This window comes from Cavia porcellus, unplaced genomic scaffold (genome assembly GCF_034190915.1).
Source record: "Cavia porcellus strain 051 isolate PalLab524CR breed Dunkin Hartley unplaced genomic scaffold, mCavPor4.1 scaffold_1, whole genome shotgun sequence".
Classification (NCBI taxonomy): domain Eukaryota; kingdom Metazoa; phylum Chordata; class Mammalia; order Rodentia; family Caviidae; genus Cavia; species Cavia porcellus.
The window spans coordinates 114,879,013-114,898,442 of NW_026947484.1; the positions used below are offsets into that span (position 1 = coordinate 114,879,013).

A 19,430-nucleotide genomic window follows, 5' to 3' on the forward strand; every position below is an offset into this window, starting at 1 on the left:
TCTGTAGTCCAGGCTAGCCTTGGACTCACAGTGATCCTCCTGCCTTAGCCTCCTGAGTGCTGGGATTACAAGTGTGCACCACCATGCCTGCTTAGATACTGAAATTTTAAGTGTGAATTAATCAGATCAGTTTTTGAAAACCTTAGAGAAGGTCCTGGGGGAATAGAATAACAGAAGGAATTTTTAATAATGTGATCTATAGGGGGACGAATACTTAGGTAAGAGGAATATTCTTAGGAAGACAGGATAAAATATAAAAGACAGGTTTTTCACACTTCCTTTAGGATTATCAATTTCTGACTGCTGAGTAGTGCCTTATATTTGGGTAGATACAACAAATGATAACAGGAAATGGAGCATATCTTTGCAGTTTTTCATTTCTCTTTCTCTAAGTAGATGCTTGAATTTCATGTTTTCTTTTTGGGGATTTTATTTCAATGGGGTATTTTGCAGCTAAAATTTCAAAAGTGACTTCTGGAACATTTGCACTGAATACTAATGTAATGTTACCCTTTACTAAACTGGGTACAGAATCCCTGTTTGAGTTGCTTATCTTATTCATGTGTGGCTAGAACACTGTCACATTTAGTTAACAGTTATTTTTTGTGTTACAGGCTCTTAAGGATTTCTAGACAGGTTGCAGTAGCATCTTGCTTTCTGACTTTTATTGCTTTCCAGGAACTTCATTTTGCTTATTTTTACTATAAGGCTGAGGACTTAAAGATATGAAATCATGATATTTTTGAAATCACTACTTAAATTTTTAATTGATATATCTAAAACTTAGGGTCACATTAAGTCCACTTAAGACAATTCTGGTTTTAGGTTCAAGCTGAAGAAGAAATATTAGAGAAAAATCTAGTTAACTGTGAAAAAGAAAATAAAAGGCTACAAGAAAAGTGTGACCTGTATAAAAGTGAACTTGAAATTCTGAAGGAAAAATTAAGGTATTGTACTCTATTTACTTACTGTGTTTGGGGGGAGGTTTTGGTGTGGAAATGGGAAAAACTGAAACATTTAAAAACATGAGTTTGTATATTGTAATATGGACCTTCAAAATGTAGAAGGATAAGTTTTATGACTGAAATTGTTTTCTAGGTATAATGTCACAATTTTAAGTAATAAAATACGTTAATGTTAATATTCTTGTAAACAGTAATACTGATCATATGTGCTTTTCATATATTTAGAGGAAATTAACACAGACATGTTTTCATAGTATGATTGCATTAACTGGCAAGTAAAGATGCTCAAATAAGAAGAATTTTTTAAATATGAAGAAGTCTAACCTTGTTTTGTAAATAAAGAAACAGAGACCCAAAGAATAACCTTTATTTATCTAAGATCAAAAAATGAAGGTATTTTGATTCCTGTTCTCTCACCAGGATATCATGTTAATTCCTGTAAACTCTCAGAGGTTAATATTAATCAGGTTTTCTCACCTCAGATTGTCGAAATAACTGTTTTGACTAATTTTAATATTTTTCTTAAGGTAATGCATTTAGTATTTTTGTTTGGGGAAGGAGGAATTACAGATTACATAATTGTTACTTTGTGTAACTAGCGTACTTACTAGAATCTGATGCTGTCAATTGTAGATATACTTTAAGAAAAATGTTAATTGCACTATGATACAGTACTTTATCACTTAAATTTTTATTTTCTAAAAAAATTTTATATCATTGTTACTAGTAGGGATTGCCAATGTCCTAAAATATTTCCCTGATATTTTCTTCTAGTAGTTTTATTGTTTCAGGTCTTTTTTTTTTTTTTTTTTTTTTTTTTTTTGGTCTTTTTCGTTTTTATCGGTACCAGGGACTGAACTCATGACTGCCTGCTTGCAAGGCAGGTGCTTATGCCACTGAGCTAAATCCCCAGCCCCATTGTTTCAGGTCTTAAAGTCTTTAATCTATATTTGGTTGACTTTTGTGACTGGCAAGAAATAGGAGTCTAGGGGCTGGAGATTTAGCTCAGTGGCATAAGAACCTGCCTTGCAAGCAGGAGGTCATGGGTTTGAACTCTGGTACCGATTAAAAAAAAAATCTGTACAAGAAATAGGAATCTAATTTCAATCTTTTAATTATATATGGATTTTTATTTTCTTAGCACCATTTATTGAATAGACTACCTGTCCTCCAGTGTGTGTTCTTAACTCAGTTGTCAAAAATCAATTGGAGCTGGGCACACGCCTATAGTCCCAGCACTAGGGGAGCTGAAGTAGGAGGATTGCCATGAGTTTAAGGCCAGCCTGGGCTATATAGTGAGTTCAAGGCCAGCCAGAACTACGTATTAAAAAACCAACCAACCAACTAGCCAGCCGACCAACAAACAAAACATCTGGGTGTTGATGTATAGCTTTATTTATGAGTTCTCTGTTTTGTTCCACTCGGCTATGTATCTGTCTTTATACCAATAGTGTGCTGTTCTTATTACTGTAGCTATGTAGTGTTATCTTAAAATAAGACACTGTGATGCCTCTTGCTTTCTTTTTTTTTAAGATTGGTTTGACTATTAAGAAATAATAATGTATTGCTTTTAGTCATTTGGGGGTTTAATGGTTCCAAACAAATTTTAACTGTATTTTCTCTAGTTTTGTAAAGAATGCCATTGGTATTTTGATAGAGAAGACATTGAATCTGTTGATGCTAAATGCATAGACATTTTCACAATATTGATTCCTTGTGAACACTTTTTTTCTTTTTTTTTTTTTTTGGTGTCTTGTTTAGTTTCTTTTATCAGTTTTTTTATGAATTTCATCGTAGAAAGCTTTCCTTTCTTTAGTTAAATTTATTCCTAGGAATTTTTGGTTTTGTTTTGTTTTTTGAGGGGCAGCTATTGTAGGTGGCATTGCTTTCTTGATTTCTATTTTAGATTGTTCACTGTTAGCATACAACAATGCTATTTATTTTTGTACATTGATTTTGTGTCCTGCAACTTTGCCAAATTCACTAAGTCTGGTCTTTGGTAGTCTTTAGGTTTTCTATATGTATATGATCATGTTGTCTGCAAAGTGACAGGTTCAACTTGCTCTTTTCCAATTTAGTTGCTCTTTCTTTCTTTTCCTTGCCTGTTTGCGCTGGCTAGGGCTCCTGGTACCATGCTGAATAAAAGTGGTAAAAGAGAACATCCTTTTCTTGGTTCAAATTTTACAGAAAAAGTGTTCAGATTTTCTTTATTCAGTGTAATGTTAACTGTTGGCTTATTATATATGATAGCCTCTATTGTGTTGAAATATGTTCCTTATAAGCCTATTTAGCTTACTGGTTTTATAATGAAGGGATATTGATTATCAAATACCTTTTCTCCATCTTTTGAGATGATCACATGGTTTTGTTCTTCATTTTGTTGATGTGGTATAGCATGTTTACTGATTTGTGTATGTCGAATCACTCTTGCATCCCTGGGATGAATACCACTTGAGGATGGGGAAAAATCTTAATGCATTCTTATATTGAGTTTGCTTGTATTTTGTTGACAGTTTTTCCATCTATATTTATCAAGGATATTGACCTATAGTTTTCTTGTGTCCTTGACTGTTAAGCTTTAAAAAAAATCTGTTTTTCAGTGCTACCACTTAAACTAGGCCTGGCACATAGTAGGCAAGTGCTCTGATACTGAACTAAATCCCTAGGCCCCTTGTTTCAAGAAATTTTTAAAATAATAGGTATCTTGGCATTTGCCCTTTATTGTTTCTGGGAGACACAATAAGTATCAAAAATAACCAAACAAAGTCTGGCGTCCTGGCATACAGCTGTGGTCCCAGTACTTGGGAGACTGAGGCAGGAGGGTCACTGCAAGTTTGATACCAGCCTGGGCTATAAAGTGAGTTCAAAGCCAGTTGAACTGCATAGTGAAACACTGTTTCAAAAAGACAAAAAAAAAAAAAAAAAAAATCGAAACAACTAAAAGAAATTATTTTCGCTGGAAAAAGTAAGTCACAAGGCAATAGACATTGACAAGTTCCAGCTTGTGCACTGAATACCTAACAAAGGGGAAAAAACTTTGTGGGTGTCCTGTGCCTGCCCGTGGCCCTTGCTATATAGAGGGCAGCGGCGACATGGGGTCTCTGGGCCTCACGGTGAATCTGCCTGACAGCCACCTGCGTTCCCAGAGGGCGTGGCTTTGTGTGTTTACAGCAATCCCAGTACCTCAGAAATTTTTCAGTGCACCCAGACCAGAAAAACGCTGAACTTCTCTTCTAAGCAAATCTGAAACCCCTGCGGATATGACGCCCCTGTAGCCTCTGGGCAGAGCACTGCCCGCTCTTTGCTCAGGACGGTTTTAGTGGAGTCGCTGTGGAAGCACTCACGCCACGGTGGCTGCATGGGCTCTGGAGTTGCACAAGGTCCTCCATCCTGCCGCGAGGACAGTGCCACCTGCTGGACGAGGAGGGATGGAAGCAATACCATGCTAAAGACATGAGAGTATTTTAATTGTTTTAATTACATTATGAAATAGTATTGCAGTTAATTTTACAAGTTAAAAAAATGCATCGAGTACCAAATTCAATTTCAAAGCAGTCAAGTACCAAGGTATGAGCTCTATCTAAATGCAATTACTGAAAATGAACACACTTTATTTTAAATTTTTTTTCTTTGTAGGCATTTGAAGGAAGAACATAACAATGGAAAAGAAAAATTAAGAATTATGGCAGTGAGAAATTCAGAAGTCATAACACAATTGACTGAATCTAGGCAAAGTATTCTAAAGTTAGAAAGTGAGTTAGAGGACAAAGAGGAAATACTGAGAGAAAAGTTTTCTCTAATGGATGAAAATCGAGAATTAAAGGTCCGAGTTGCAACACAGAATGAACGACTGGATTTGTGTCAGCAGGAAATTGAAAACTCAAGGGTAGAACTAAGAAGTTTGGAAAAAATGATATCACAGTTACCAGTAAGCATATATGAAAGAAGTGTGCTGTTCTTGATTACATAATGGAAAAGAGATTTCATTGGTGTGTTTTATGAAAGACCATAATTTTTTGGTTTCCTTATTAGCTTTTTTTTTCCCTATTGTGCTTTCAGTCACCTATTTCTTTTCTATCTAATCCCTGTTTTTCCCATTTAACTTTTCTTACATCTTTTCATAGTTTCTCAGAAGCCATATCTAGGAATGGCACAATTTTTTGAAAAGCAGCTTTATAGACATTTCATTTGCATACTGTAAAATTCATCCTTTGAAAGTATACTATTCACTGAATTGTAGTGATTTAGCAATTTTTTTTTTTATCGGTACTGGCATTGAACTCGCGACCACGCACTTGCTAGGCAGTGCAAGGCTTATGCCAATGACCTAAATCTCCAGCCCGATTTTACAAATGTTTTTTTTTTTTTTTTTTTTTTTTTTTTTTGTCTTTTTCATTTTTATCGGTACCGGGGACCGAACTCACGACCGCCTGCTTGCAAGGCAGGTGCTTATGCCGCTGAGCTAAATCCCCAGCCCCTTTACAAATGTTTTGACCACAATAGTTTCAAACTTTTCTTTCATCCCCAAAAGATTACTTGTGCTACTTTATAATTAGTGCCTTCAGACCCACACACACACTTAGGAAAGCATTAATAGTTACTGCTTCTATACATTTGTGTTTTCAGAGTATTTCATTTGAACAAAGTCATAGTAATCTTTTGTATGTGTCATTTCACATTTTTAATATCTTTGAGAGTCATTCATATATCTATTTTATTTTTATTGGTCAATAATATTCCATTATGTGGATAATTCCATGTTTTATTTAATTGTCAGTTGATAGACTTTTGTGTTATTCTCATTTTTAAGTTATTATGAATAATGCTGCTATGAACATTTGCACAGAAGTTTTTGTGTGGACATGTTTTTATTTCTCTTGGGTAGATAACTAGGAGAATTGTTAGGTCATATGGTAAATTCATGCCAAACTGTTTTCCAAAATGGGCACCATTTTACATTCTCAACCAATAGTATGTGGATGTTTTTCTCTACATCCTTATTAACACATATTGTCTGTCTTTTTGTTTATAGCTATGCTAGTGAGTATGATGTGGTATCATATTGTAGTTTAAAGTTGCGTTTCCTTGATGACTGATGTTGAGCAACTTTGCATGTGCTTATAGAATGGCATAGAACTGGCCTGGAGCTGTAGCTTGATAGCAGAACATTTACCTAGCCTGTACAAGGCCCTCTGTTCAATCCCTAGAACTACAAAATTAAAAAATGAATGAAAGAATGAATAGAATGTCGTAGAACTTTGAAATATTTTTGTGGTAATGGTCTGCCACCTTTACTCTTTATGTGAATATATATAATATATATGTGTGTATATATATGGTAGTTCCTTGGTTCATGAACTTAATTCATTCTAAGATTCTGGTCACAAATTGAACTGGACTAGAACTGAATCAAGTTCAGTGACTAGGTTCCATGTTGACCTTATGGGGAAGTTTGATTTAATTATCTTCCAATTTGGTTTGTGACCAGAATCATAAAAAAAAGTAAGTTCATGAACTAAGGTACCTTCTTTCTTTCTCTCTCTCTCTGTCTCTCTCTCTTTCTTTCTCACTCTCGCTGTCTATATATATATATATATATATATATATAAAATATATGCCACATTATGAAAAAAATGAGTATACCTATGTCAGGAACTTGTCATTGATGAGTGTGAAATAAAGATGAAAAATAGAAAGCTAGAAATAGATAAATATGGTAATTATAGATAAATATGTTATTTTCAGTTTTATTTTTGAATGTAGATTGGAGTGAATGGTATATTCTAACAAGTTTCAAAATGGTCTAAACCAGGGAATTATGAAACTGAAAAGAATCATAGAAATCATCTGACTCAATATCATTTTATCAGCAAAGAACATTAGATTTAAAAGTAAATGGTTAGCAAGTAGCAGAATTTAAGGTGAAACAACTGATTCTTGACTTCCAGCCATCTCCTGGGTCTGCATTCTAGGATACTGAACATTTGCTGAGATTTTTAATATACTATGTTTTCTTTTGAAATTGAAATTAGCATATGCATTCAATTTAAATTAAAATTCTCTTTTTTACTCAGTGTCAAGAATTGCTGGTTTGTTTTTTTTTTTTTTCTTGGTACCAGGGATCGAATTCATGACCTCGTGCTTGCCTGGCAGGTGCTTATGCCACTGAACTAAATCCCCGGCCCAAAAATTACTTAATATGTGATTCAGAAGGTTTATGGTGATATAGACTTGATTCTATATTTCATGAAGTACTAATGTTGTGGTTTGGAAATGTGAATTTTTTAATTTCTAAAAAATATGATTTGGTAATAGTTTGAAGGTGGCAATCATTAAGGACATATTTTTCTCTCTTTATAACTTTTTAAAGATTCAGTATTGTTCCTTCAGGAAGGAAAGTACAGAGACTAACGCAGCTTAGCATTTATAAAATATAAGACACACATTGCTATATTAACTTGAGATATTTTTAGAATTAATTTTATAAGTAAAGCCTCTTTATGTAGTTTGTCAGATCCATTTTCTTTCTCCTCAAAAGTAGCAACTCTTCTTAGATTTATGTGTATTTTTCTTACCTATACCTTACTGCCACATATAAAATACATCTAGAAATACATTGTTTAATGCATTTTCAAAAATATTATATGAAGGGCTGGGGATTTAGCTCAGCGGCATAAGCGCCTATCTTGCAAGCAGGCAGTCGTGAGTTCAATCCCTGGTACCAATAAAAAAAAAATACTATATGTTTTTTTTTAACTCAGTATTACATTATGGAATGTATCCATATTGGTTTATATAACTCATTTATTTAACTATTATAGTTTTCCTATGATCTAAATATTTTGTACATTCTATTGATGGACATTAGGCTGTTGCCATTGAATTCATATAATTTTTTCAGACTTTGAGTTTTAATAAACAGTTACATCCTAAGTTAATATTACAAATGTTTGTTTTAAACCTGCAGTTCAAAAGAGAAATACTTGGTTTTAAATCGTCTCATTCTAAGCACCAGATGAGTGGTTTGTCAAACAAAGAAGAAAGTTTTGTTGGCTGCTGTGAGGCAAATAAATTGATGATTTCAGAATTGAGGTATATGATTTTGAAGTTATAGCAAATAGAATGATTTTGGGGCTGGGTATTTAGCTCAGCAAGCAGGTGGTCATGAGTTTGATCCCTCGTATCGATAAAAATGAAAAAGACAAAAAAAAAAAAGAATGATTTTTTGTTAGTAATTAAATAAAGATGCCTAGTTGAAAAATTTTAAACTATAAAACAGCCCAGAGAATATTATAACAAACATTTGATTGCACAACTAAGAATTAATTCTTCTTGATATTTTGTGATGTTTGTTTCAAATATTTCTCTAAATAAAAATAAAATAAGGTGGATAACATCCTTTAATCTTTGCTAGTTCCATTCTCCACCATTATAAATAGGTCATATATTTTTCTATCTATATTATGTATGTTTATATTCATCTACACTAATATTAAATGTACTTATATGTATTGTTTATAATTTTATTTTTCCACTCAGAATCATTTTTGGTATTTTGGTGTTTTTTATTTTTTGCTTTTTGTTTTTGAGTCAGGCTGGCATTGAATTCGCTGTGTAGCCTAGGCTGGCCTTGAACTTGAGATTCTGTTTCCTCAACCTTCTGAGTGCTGAGATTATAGGCCTGTGCCACTCAGCCTTGCTATCATTATTTTAAAAATCCATCTGTGTTGAGATAGAGTGATTGATTAACAGATGGAATTATGTGATTAGTTTACTTTTGTGATAGCTATATAGGAATTGAGATTTATACAGAAAAATAGATTCTTCCTAGAATTCTGCCATAATTAATTTATCCATTTTTATTGGTAGTTACCTTGTCTCAGTTTTTCTTTTAATTATAAGCAGAATTACAAAAAAAAAATCCCCATATAAGATTCCTTGTACATGCATGTGAAAAAATATTTTATATATATTTCTAAAAGTGAAATTACTCAGTCCTGGAGTTTCTACATTTTCAAGTTTACTAGTTATTAAGTGTGGAAAGTGATTGGTTAATTTATCGTCCTACTAATGATGCATGAGAATTTCTATATCTTAAGAGCTGAACAGTATTAGACAAGGTCATATATATCCAGGGTGGTATAGCTGTAGAATAGTTGAACAGTATCAGAATTTAAAAATTTTTCCCAACTCAGAATGTAAAACAAGTATTTTTATAGAATTTTCCTAGTAACTTTTGGCCACTTTTCTTTTGATAGGATTAAACTTGCAATAAAAGAAGCAGAAATTCAGAAGCTTCATGCAAATCTGACTGCAAATCAGTTATCTCAGAATCTTACTCTTTCTAAAGATAGTCAAGAAAGTGGCAAATTAAATGCTTTAGAAACAGAACCTGTAAAACTAGGTGGTGATCGAGTCGGTGAGTATCCTATATTAAATTATTTTAATAAATGTGGAGCCAGGGTTGGTGTGCATACATGTAATTCCAGTACTTGGGAGGCTGAGGCAGGAGGATCACTGCCAGTTTGAGACCAGCCTGGGCTATAGAGTGAGCTTGAGGCCAGTCTGAACTGCATAGTGAGACCCTGTCTCAATAAATAAATACATAAGTAAGTAAGTAAGTAAGTAAATAAATAAATGTAACCAGTATTCTTGGTGGTAGTATTTTAAAGGAACAAATTAGCAACTGGTTTCTGTTGACATATATACTTGATAATCTGTTAGTACTAGTACTTATGCTCTGCTAAGAGAGCAAAAATTGTCTCAGAATTCTTGGGCTTTGCATCATTTGAGAAATATACCTTATTGATTTAAAATTTACATCCAATAATATGCACCTATTTTAAGTGTACAATTTGGTAAATTTTGTTACATGTTTGTTTTTTAATATATTTACACCTTTATACAATATCAGCACAATCGAGATGTAATGCATTTCCATCAGAATCCCTTGTATTCCTTTTCAGTTTACTTTAGGTTTAATTTTTTTCTTTTCTTTTTTTTTTTTTTTTTTTGTCTTTTTCCTTTTTATCGGTACCGGGGATCGAACTCACGACTGCCTGCTTCCAAGGCAGGCGCTTATGCCGCTGAGCTAAACCTCCAGCCCCTAATTTTTTCTTTTTCTTTTAACTTCTCATAATGAAAGCTTGGATCGTTCATTTTTGGACCTCTTCTGATATAAATATGTAAGGGGTAAACTTACTTTTAAACAATTTTCTGGCTTTATCTCATTATTTTATGTGTTGTATTTTCATTTCCATTCAGTTGAAAATATATCTTATAAATAATTGCTTGACTTTTAGGCTATGTGTGTTTTATTTTAAATATTGGAAGATTTTCTACATCTTTGCATCATTAGTGGTAATCAGAGAGCGTGCTTTATATCATGTTTATTGTTTTTTGTTGCTGCTGGGGCTTGAACTCGGGGCTTTCTGCATGCTAAGCATTAATGCTATCACTGAGGTGATCCCCCAGCCCAGATTGTGTGTGTGTGTGTGTGTGTGTGTGTGTGTGTGTGTGTGTGTATTCTTTTGAAACCAGGAATCAAACTCATGACCTTGTGCTAGCCAGGCAGGCACTTATACTGCTGAGCTAAATTTTGGCCCAGATATTGTATTTTAGTAGCATTTTAAGAGATGGTTTATTATGCAGCATTTGGTTTATCTTGTTGAACATTCAAGTAGACTTGAACAAAAAGATCATATCAATAATTGAGTATTTTGTCTCAATATTAGTAATGTCCAGTTGATACTGTTTAAGCTCTCTTTATCCTTAGTGATTTTCTGTGTACTTGTCCTATCAATTATTTACAGAGTGATAGTGAAATCTTCAGATCTATGTATGCTTTTTTACTTATGCTTTTAGTTCTGTCAATCTATACTTGTATTTTTTTTTTTTGTCTTTTTTTGGGGGGTGGGTACTGGGTGTTAAACTTGTGACCTTACAGTTGCCAGGCAAGCACTTACGCCACTGGCTACATCCCCAATCCCAATTCCCTCCACCACCACCACTTTTTTTGTCTTTTTGAGACAGGGTCTCACTATGCAGTTAAGGTGGCCTTGAGCTCACTCTGTGGCCCAGGCTGGTCTCAAACTCGTAACAATCCTCCTGCCTTAGCCTTCTAAGTGCTGGGATTACAGGCATGTACCACCATGCCTGGCTTTTGCTTCTTATATTTTAAAGATATTATATACTTAAACATTTAAGATTACTATATCTTCTTATTAGATACATTCTTTTATTATGTTAAATGTCTCTTTGGTTCCTGGTAATATTCCTTATTTTAAGACTATTTTGTTTGCAATTAGTGCTATTCTGCTTCTGGCTTTTTTTGATTAGTGTTTGTCCAGTTTGATTTTTGTCCCACCTTTGAACCTTTATCTTTGTATATAAAGTGAAATTCTTATAGAAAACATGTAATTGGATATTGCTTTTATTTCTAATCTCAGTTTTTACTTTTTAATTAGAACTTTCTTCAGATGTTTAGATCACTTGTATTTAATGTAACTATTAATATCTTAAAGTTTATTCTACTATCGTTGGGTTTTTTTTGCACTTGCGTTTTTCAAACTTTTGGACCTTTTATAGTATCTGACATAAATAAAATTAAAGGAGGAAAAGTTTATTTTGTCTAATGGTTTCAGACTTTTCAGTCCATTGTCAGCTGGCCCCATTGCTTTTAGGCATGTGACAAGGCAGAGGCATGGCAGAAGGGTGTGGCAGAGGAAAGTGCTCATCTCAGGGTAGCCAGGGAGCATAGAAAAAGGAAAAGAGCTAGAGAGGAAGGGGCTGCATACCAGAAATAGTCCCCAAGGTCACATCCCTGTGATACACTCCTTTCAAGTAGCCTCTACTTTTTATTTCTGTCACTTTCCAATAATGCCATCAGTTATGCTACCAGTGAACCAATTGACTGATGAAATTAGACCTTATGACCTAATCACCTGCCAGAAGCACATCTTCTCCACACATGAGCTTTTGGAAAAACATTTTAGATCTAAACAGTAACACTTATTTATTTCATTTTATTCATCTTTCTTGCTTGCTTTTTATTCAACTCCCAATGATCTTTCTGCCTCAGCCCCCCAGTGCTGGGGTTACAGGCACCACTATGCCCAGCTCCCCTCTGCTTTTGAACCAAATATATTTTACCATTTCATTTTTTATCTCTATAGTTGCCCTAAGGGCTTAACAAATTCATCTTTTTAATATTCTGTCTTTACAGGCAATGGTCTATTAGCAGCAGAAATGACAGAAAATCGGATATCTAAGTTACTAGAATAGGGAAGAGAATTGTTATGGCTTATATTTAGATGTCCCTGAAAAACTACATGCACTCATAGGTAGGATTTCTAAGAGATGGCTGGCTCTGGAGTGTGAGATCCTTCGATTAAAGGATTTGAGATAAATAAATAGTTCTGGGTATGGACAATGGAAACCCCACTCTAGATGTGGGTAACACAAATCAACAGGCTTATAGCCATGATGGAATATATTGGAATAAAGGGGGAAAAGAAATCATACAAACTTCCTTCCTTCCTTCCTTCCTCATACCTCCTGGCTGCCCTGCCATGGACTGTTTCTCTTCAGCCATGCTGCGCTCTCTTAGAGCCAGCCAACTATAGATCAGCCTCTGCAAACTGTGAGCTGAAATAAACCTTTTCTCCTTTAACTTTGGGTGTTGGATATTTTGTTTCAGCAATAAAAAAGTAACTAAGACAAGGATGATGTGCTTAGAGGAATTATTAGAGCTGGTGATATAAAGTATCATAGGTTTTCTGAGATGAAAGAAAAATATTGCCAATGACAGGTAGTCTAGAAAATGAAATATTGTATATATGGAGAGTTGATAGCAAATGACTACTTACCCTACCCTTTAAGGCAAAGTGTATCTTTCTTTCTTTTCACATGTATGTTCTTACATAATCACCTACATCATTCCTGTTTAATTAGAGTACTTCTGAGAGCTCAGTTACTATGGAGTAAACATATATATTTCTAGTGGAGAAACACATAGCCAAACAACTACCTCTGAAAATCCTCAGTAGTTTGTTATTTGTTTATTTATTTATTTATTGTCTTGAAACAGGGTCTTGCTATGCAGTTCAGCCTGGCCTTGCAACAGTCCTCCTGCCTTAGCCTCCCGAGTGCTGGGATTACAGGCATGTACCACTGACCCAGCTCTCTGTAGTTTTAAAAAAATCATTGTTTTCATCTGCTAGTTTTTAGAGGAGAAAAATATGATTAGAAAGTGTGCTCTGGCCGGGGGTTTAGCTCAGTGGCTTAAGTGCCTGCTTGGCAAATGCGAGGTAGTGAGTTCAATCCCCGGCATCAAAAAAAAAAAAAAAAAAAAAAAAAAAAAAAGGATGCACTGTTTGCACCTATACATAAAAATATTCTTAAAGTTGTCCAAATTAATTTTATAATTAATGATAGATTAAGGAAATGATGACAACGAGGTTTTTAAATAATAATTTTATTGAAAAAATAGGATATTAAAAAATGGGTAGCACTTTTTGATATAGAAAAATTATAACATAAAGAGTAATTTTTAGTTATTTGGAAAAGTGAATGATTCAAAAGAACTTTCCCCTCTCTTTGTTGTGTATTTAATTTAGAAAATGCTCTACTTGGAGCCAGGCTCAGTTGGCATACCTGTAATCTCAGCAGTCTGAGAAGCTGAGGCAGGAGGATTTCAAGTTCAAGCCCTAATACCACCAACACAAAAAGATAAACAAAACAAAAAACTGACTTATTTGCCATATTCCTTACATGTTTTCCTTATTGTATGTTTCATTCTGAATCCCTTTTATTCTTTAAATAAGAAACTAAACTTTGTTTATGATTGTCTTGTTTAGATTTTTATTCTATGGTTTTCCTTTTGTTTGTATTAGCAGAGAGAATAAAAGATCGAAGTCAATATACTGTGAACAAGCAGTATGAAAGAGAGAGGCAAAAACTTGCTACTGGAATAGAGGAGCTACGTACTAAGTTGATGCAAATAGAAGCTGAGAATTGTGATTTGAAAGTTAACATGGCTCACAGAACTAGTCAGTTTCAGCTGATTCAAGAGGAGCTACTAGAGAAAGCTTCGAATTCTAGTAAACTAGAAAGTGAAGTAAGCTTGGCTTAGTTGGGTATATGTATAAAATTTTGATAAGAAAAAGATATTATTGTGAGGGTTTATAACAATTTAAGTCTAGATTTATAAGTTTATTTTTGTAAAATGATTCCACATAAATTATAAATTCTTTTTAAAATTCTAATTGGGAATTTTTCTGTTTTAATATTTAAAAGTAGGCACGTATTCCCTGGTGGCTAAAAAGCTCCAGACTTGGTGCAGTTAATACTGTGTTTCAGTCTTTCTTCCGAAGTGTAAGTTAAGATGATTAATACATATTTACAAGTAAAGAATTTGGTTTTGTAGTTGAAAGAAAAGAAGAGGCAATAGAGGATTTTAAATTTTAGCAAATATCTTAATCACCTAGGAAGCCTGTCAGATTTCTGGGTCCTTTTTTAGCAATGTTAATTCAGTATGTCAGGGAAGTAGCTTAGCAATCAATTGTCTTTTTGGTACCAGGAATTCAACTGAGAACCTTGCAACTTGCCAGACAGATTCTTGTGCTGCTGGCCCTTTAAAAAAATGTATTTTTGGTGAGGAGTGGGAAGAGTACTGGGAATCAGACTCAGGATCTCACACTAGACAAGCAGCACTGTGCCGCTAAGCTACATCCCCACCCCTTAGGAATCAATTTTAAACAACTTTATATGAATCTAACACAGATATGCTATGTATTGTATCCTGAAAAGGGGTAATACGTATGTATGTTATACTCAGCCATCAAACTAGAAGCTACAATTATCCAATTATCTATAGGTGCTTTTTTTTTTTTTTTTTTTTGTACCAGGAATCAAGCTCAGGACCTCATGCTTGCCAGGCAGACATTGTGCCAATGAGCTATATCCTGGACCCCAATAGGGGCATTTTTAAATGTCTGTTTTTATATTCAAAGTATATAGCCAAGGCCAAAGAAATCTTAAGGAATTGTAACTTAATAATGGAAAAGAAGATTTAGTCTATGGAATTGAAACTTAATAATGGAAAAGAAGATTTAGTCTGTAAGATTTAGACTTAGAAAACTGTCAAGTATTGAGATTAATATTATTTTTAAATAGCATAATTAATTTATTTTTAAATAACATAATTAACACAGCCTTACTGAACATTTTGAAAATACAGAAAGAGAAAAAGAAAATAAACCACTGATAATTCTACTACCAGAAATAATTGCTATCAGCATTTTTAAATACTAATTTTAGTCTGTAACGACTTTTTTTTGGTATCAGAATCAAACTCAAGACTTTGCACTTGGCAGGCAGGTACTGTATCCCTAGTCCCTGTAACAACTCCTTTTAAAAACTGACCTGGGGGGCTGGGGATTTAGCTCAGTGGCAAAAGCGCCTGCCTTGCAAGCCTGTGGTCGTGAATTCGATCCCTGGTACCGGTTAAAATACAAAAAAAGAAAAAAAAAAAAAAAAAACTGAACTAGGACATAATCCTATTTGGATAGTAAAGTCTGAATTAAATTGCTTATGTATTGTATAGATAATACATATCTCTGGTTTTCCTTTTGCTATTTGTTTTTCTTACACTTGTGAGGATTAAAAGATGATTTACTTTGTACTCTGTTTATTTCCATAAATTTACCCAGTGTATTTAGATACAATATATTTAAGCTTTGAAAAGAAGAACAAGTATTTGATTTTAGGATGTGAAGTCATTACTTTTTAAAACTAATTTTGTATTTATTTCATTATGTTTTAGATGACAAAGAAATGTTCTCAACTTTTAACACTAGAAAAACAGCTAGAAGATAAAATAGTTGCTTATTCCTCTATTGCTGCAAAAAATGCGGAACTTGAACAGGAGCTTATGGTAAAATTCACCCTTTGTCCTGGAAATTTACAAGTGACATTTAGGCACTTGACTTGAGAAATGTTTGTTTTTCTATAATTATATAGAAAGTATAAATTCTAAGCTCTTCTTATCTGTGTCCTTCTGTTTGTTTTTAGATTTTTAAGTTAATGGGCTAATGTGACAAGTTGTTATACAAGGTTTTTTTGGTGGGGGTAGCTATTGGAAATCAAACTCAGGACTTCACGTTTGCCAGAAAGGCACTGTGCCACTAAGCTATCACTGACCCTGGTTTTTTTGATGTTTTGTTTTGTTTGTTTGTTTGTTTTGAGACAGGGTCTCACTATGTAACCTGTCCTGGCATTGAACTCACAGTGGTTTTTCTGCCTCAGCCTCCCAAGTACTGGGATTACAAGTGTGTACCACCACACCAAGCTTGTTACTTTTTTTTAATCTTAATAAAATTGAAGGAATGGTAGTTATTTGATAGGTCTTAATGTTTTAAAATAGTTTACTTTCCTTTTAAAGTATTAACTACTGGAGTTCTTTAAAGAATAGAGGATGAAAAATTAAAAAAAAAAAAAGCGGGGGTTGGGGATTTAGCTCAGTGGCCTTGCAAGCACATGGTCATGAGTTCGATTCCTGGTAAAAAAAATTTTTTTAAAAAAAGAATAGAGTATGACAGATATAAGAGACTAATGTATTTTTTGTAAAACTAGTTTTAATTATGGTCTTCTAAAATACTTTGTATTTATAGGAAAAGAGTGAAAAGATAAGGAGTCTAGAAACCAATATAAATACAGAACATGAGAAAATTTGTTTAGCTTTTGAAAAAGCAAAGAAGATTCATCTTGAACAACATAAAGAAATGGAAAAACAAATTGAAAGAGTAAGTGATGCATACTTAGTGCTAACAAGAAACTTAATACTAGACATGTGTTATTTATTTTGTAGGTGAAGAAACAAAGACACAGAAAAGGTGGTGACAGGAGCTACAATTAGAATCTCATTTCTTATGAATCATTTTTCATGTGTGTGTGTGTACACATGGCTGAGGCTTGAACCAAGGCCTTCCACATGCTAAACAGGCACTGTGCCACTTAACTATACTTCCAGATATGCCAGTATTTTTTAATATAGTATAACTTCCACCTCAATTTTACAATTATCCAAGTAATAGTGATTCTGTAGACTCTACTTCTAGAGTCTAGATTGAAGATTAGCTGAGAAGAAACAATATAAAAGTGGGCTTAAAAAAAGGAAAAAAGAATATATGGAACTCAAGATACACAACTAAATAAAAAGTAGATAATTTGGAGAGGCTTAGTCAACAGAAGAGTTGACAAATGGAGTCTATAAAATTTAGTGTAGAGCAACAGACATTATTCAGTCTGATGAAAAGAAAAACGATGTCAAGGAATCTAAAATACCAGGAAAGACTAAAGAGCCACAAAAATAGTAATTATTTGGATACATATAATAGGCTTTCTATTTATTTATTTGTCTTTTCAAGACAAGATTTTTAAAAAAAAAATTTTTTTGTCTTTTTCATTTTTATCAGTACCAGGAATTGAACTCATGACTGCACACTTGCAAGTCAGGCGCTTATGCCGCTGAGCTAAATCCCCAGCCCCTCAAGACAAGATTTTGCTATGCAGTTCAGGTTGGCCTTGAACTCACTTTGTAGCACTGGCCTCAGACTTGCAGCAACCCTCCTGTTCATCTCCTGAGTGCTGGGGGTATAGGCATGCACCACTACATCTGGCTTTTTTGTGAAGATTTTAATAATATCTATGACAATAGAAAAAAATTATAATATTTTCTGGCATGGCATGTTGGTATTACATTTGGAAACAGTATGAAGGAGAGAGTTAAATGAATCTATATTATTACAAAGTTCTGTATTTCACATTAAGTGGCAAAAATACTTTAAGTAGAATTAGACAATAAAAACTTGAATATGTAAACATAATCTTTAGAGTGACCACTAAAAACCTTTGAGATATACTAAAAGAAAGCTAATATATAAATTAAAATTTGAAAATATTCAAATAATTTGAAAGAAATCTAGAAAAGAGAAAAGTGAAAAAGAAGAGACAAGAACAATCCTAAAATAGAATGCTTAAATTTAGTCATATCAAGATTACTTTTGAGCCAAATAAGACTGAAATTGTGAGATTGAATTTTTAATAAGACATATATATAGTCTCCAAAAACTTCATTTTATTTTATTTATTTATTTATTTATTTATTTATTGGTACCAGGGATCAAACTCAAGACTGCCTGCTTGCAAGGCAGGTGCTTATGCCATTGAGCTAGATCCCCAGCCCCAAAAACTATAGGTTAAATGTAAAAGGGTAAGAGAAGATATACCAGGTAACTACTAATCAAAAGAATGCTATTGTGGCTATAGTTTTATTCAACAAAATAGACTTCAGGTCAAAAAAAAATTACTATGGAAAAAATAATATATAACAATAAAAGATTATGTAACAATCACCAAGATTATATAACAATCCTAAAAGTGTGTATATATAACAACAGACTTTTAGAAAATATGAAAAAAACTAACAGGACTTTCTTAGTTACTTTTGTTGCTAAGACACAAAATAACACCTAAAGTTAAAGGAAGAAAGGTTTATTTTCCTCACAGTTAGGAGTTTCGGTCCATAATTGACTGACTCCAAAATAGGGTGGTGAGGCAGAGGGGCAAACAGTGCATGGCCACTGAAGGCAGTGAAAGCAGCAAGAGCAAAAAGCAGGGTAGAGCAAGTCTCTTTCCCTTCTTTTTATTGTATGCAGACTATCCCTAGAGCAGGTTTAGCACTTACACTGCTAATCCAAGCACTAGACACTGTACCAATCACAAACGGTATGGATTCAGCTGCCTCCAAAAAGCCCGCACCCGGAAGACTGCTTTAGGCTTTGGGAGGATATCCAGACACAAACCATAACAAGGCCTGAAAAGAAAAACAAATTAACCTAAAATTATGGTTGCAGATATTAGCACTACTCTTTTCTCTGATTGCTAGAAGTAGACAAAAACAGCAGAGATACAGAATACATCTGAATAATGCCATTAACCGATTTAATCTAATTGATCTCTATAGATTACTCCAAACAGCAACAAAGGAATATACATTCTTCGCAAGTGCATTTGAAATATTTGCCGAGATAGAACAAATGCTGGGTCATAAAAATAAATCTTATTAAGTATAAAGAACTGAAACTATGTTTAGAATGTTCTTGGTCTATAATGGCATTAATCTACAAATTAGTAACAAAGAGATAAACCAGAAAATCCCCATGTATTTAGAAACAAAACAACGTACTTCTAAATAATCTGTGAATCAGAGTAAGTCTTCAGGGAAACTGATAGTATTATGAAGTGCATGAAAATGGAAACACAGCACAGTAAATCCCTGACTTATGAATGGGTTCCATTCTGGGAGAATTGTTTGCAAGTTGGATTTGTTCATAAACCAACAAAGTGAGTCTTACACGGTATACCTGTGAAAGTTCACAACTCAAATGTTTCTAAGTCAGGGAC

At 33.7% G+C, this 19,430-nt stretch overlaps 1 protein-coding gene across 7 annotated transcripts in view; it reads left to right on the forward strand.

Annotated features, from left to right (window-relative positions):
• The window catches only part of Ccdc18 (coiled-coil domain containing 18), a 139,858-nt gene that overhangs the window by 49,424 nt on the left and 71,004 nt on the right, over positions 1 to 19,430 (forward strand). For 6 of the 7 annotated variants that reach the window (XM_063254290.1, XM_063254302.1, XM_063254305.1 and 3 more), the window contains 7 exons: positions 826 to 947; positions 4,602 to 4,893; positions 7,933 to 8,057; positions 9,224 to 9,384; positions 13,859 to 14,082; positions 15,790 to 15,900; positions 16,637 to 16,768. In XM_063254290.1, the coding sequence (XP_063110360.1) occupies positions 826 to 947; positions 4,602 to 4,893; positions 7,933 to 8,057; positions 9,224 to 9,384; positions 13,859 to 14,082; positions 15,790 to 15,900; positions 16,637 to 16,768 (1,167 nt within the window). The remainder of the gene's footprint in view (positions 1 to 825; positions 948 to 4,601; positions 4,894 to 7,932; positions 8,058 to 9,223; positions 9,385 to 13,858; positions 14,083 to 15,789; positions 15,901 to 16,636; positions 16,769 to 19,430) is intronic. The other variant, XM_063254299.1, reaches the window with a different exon arrangement.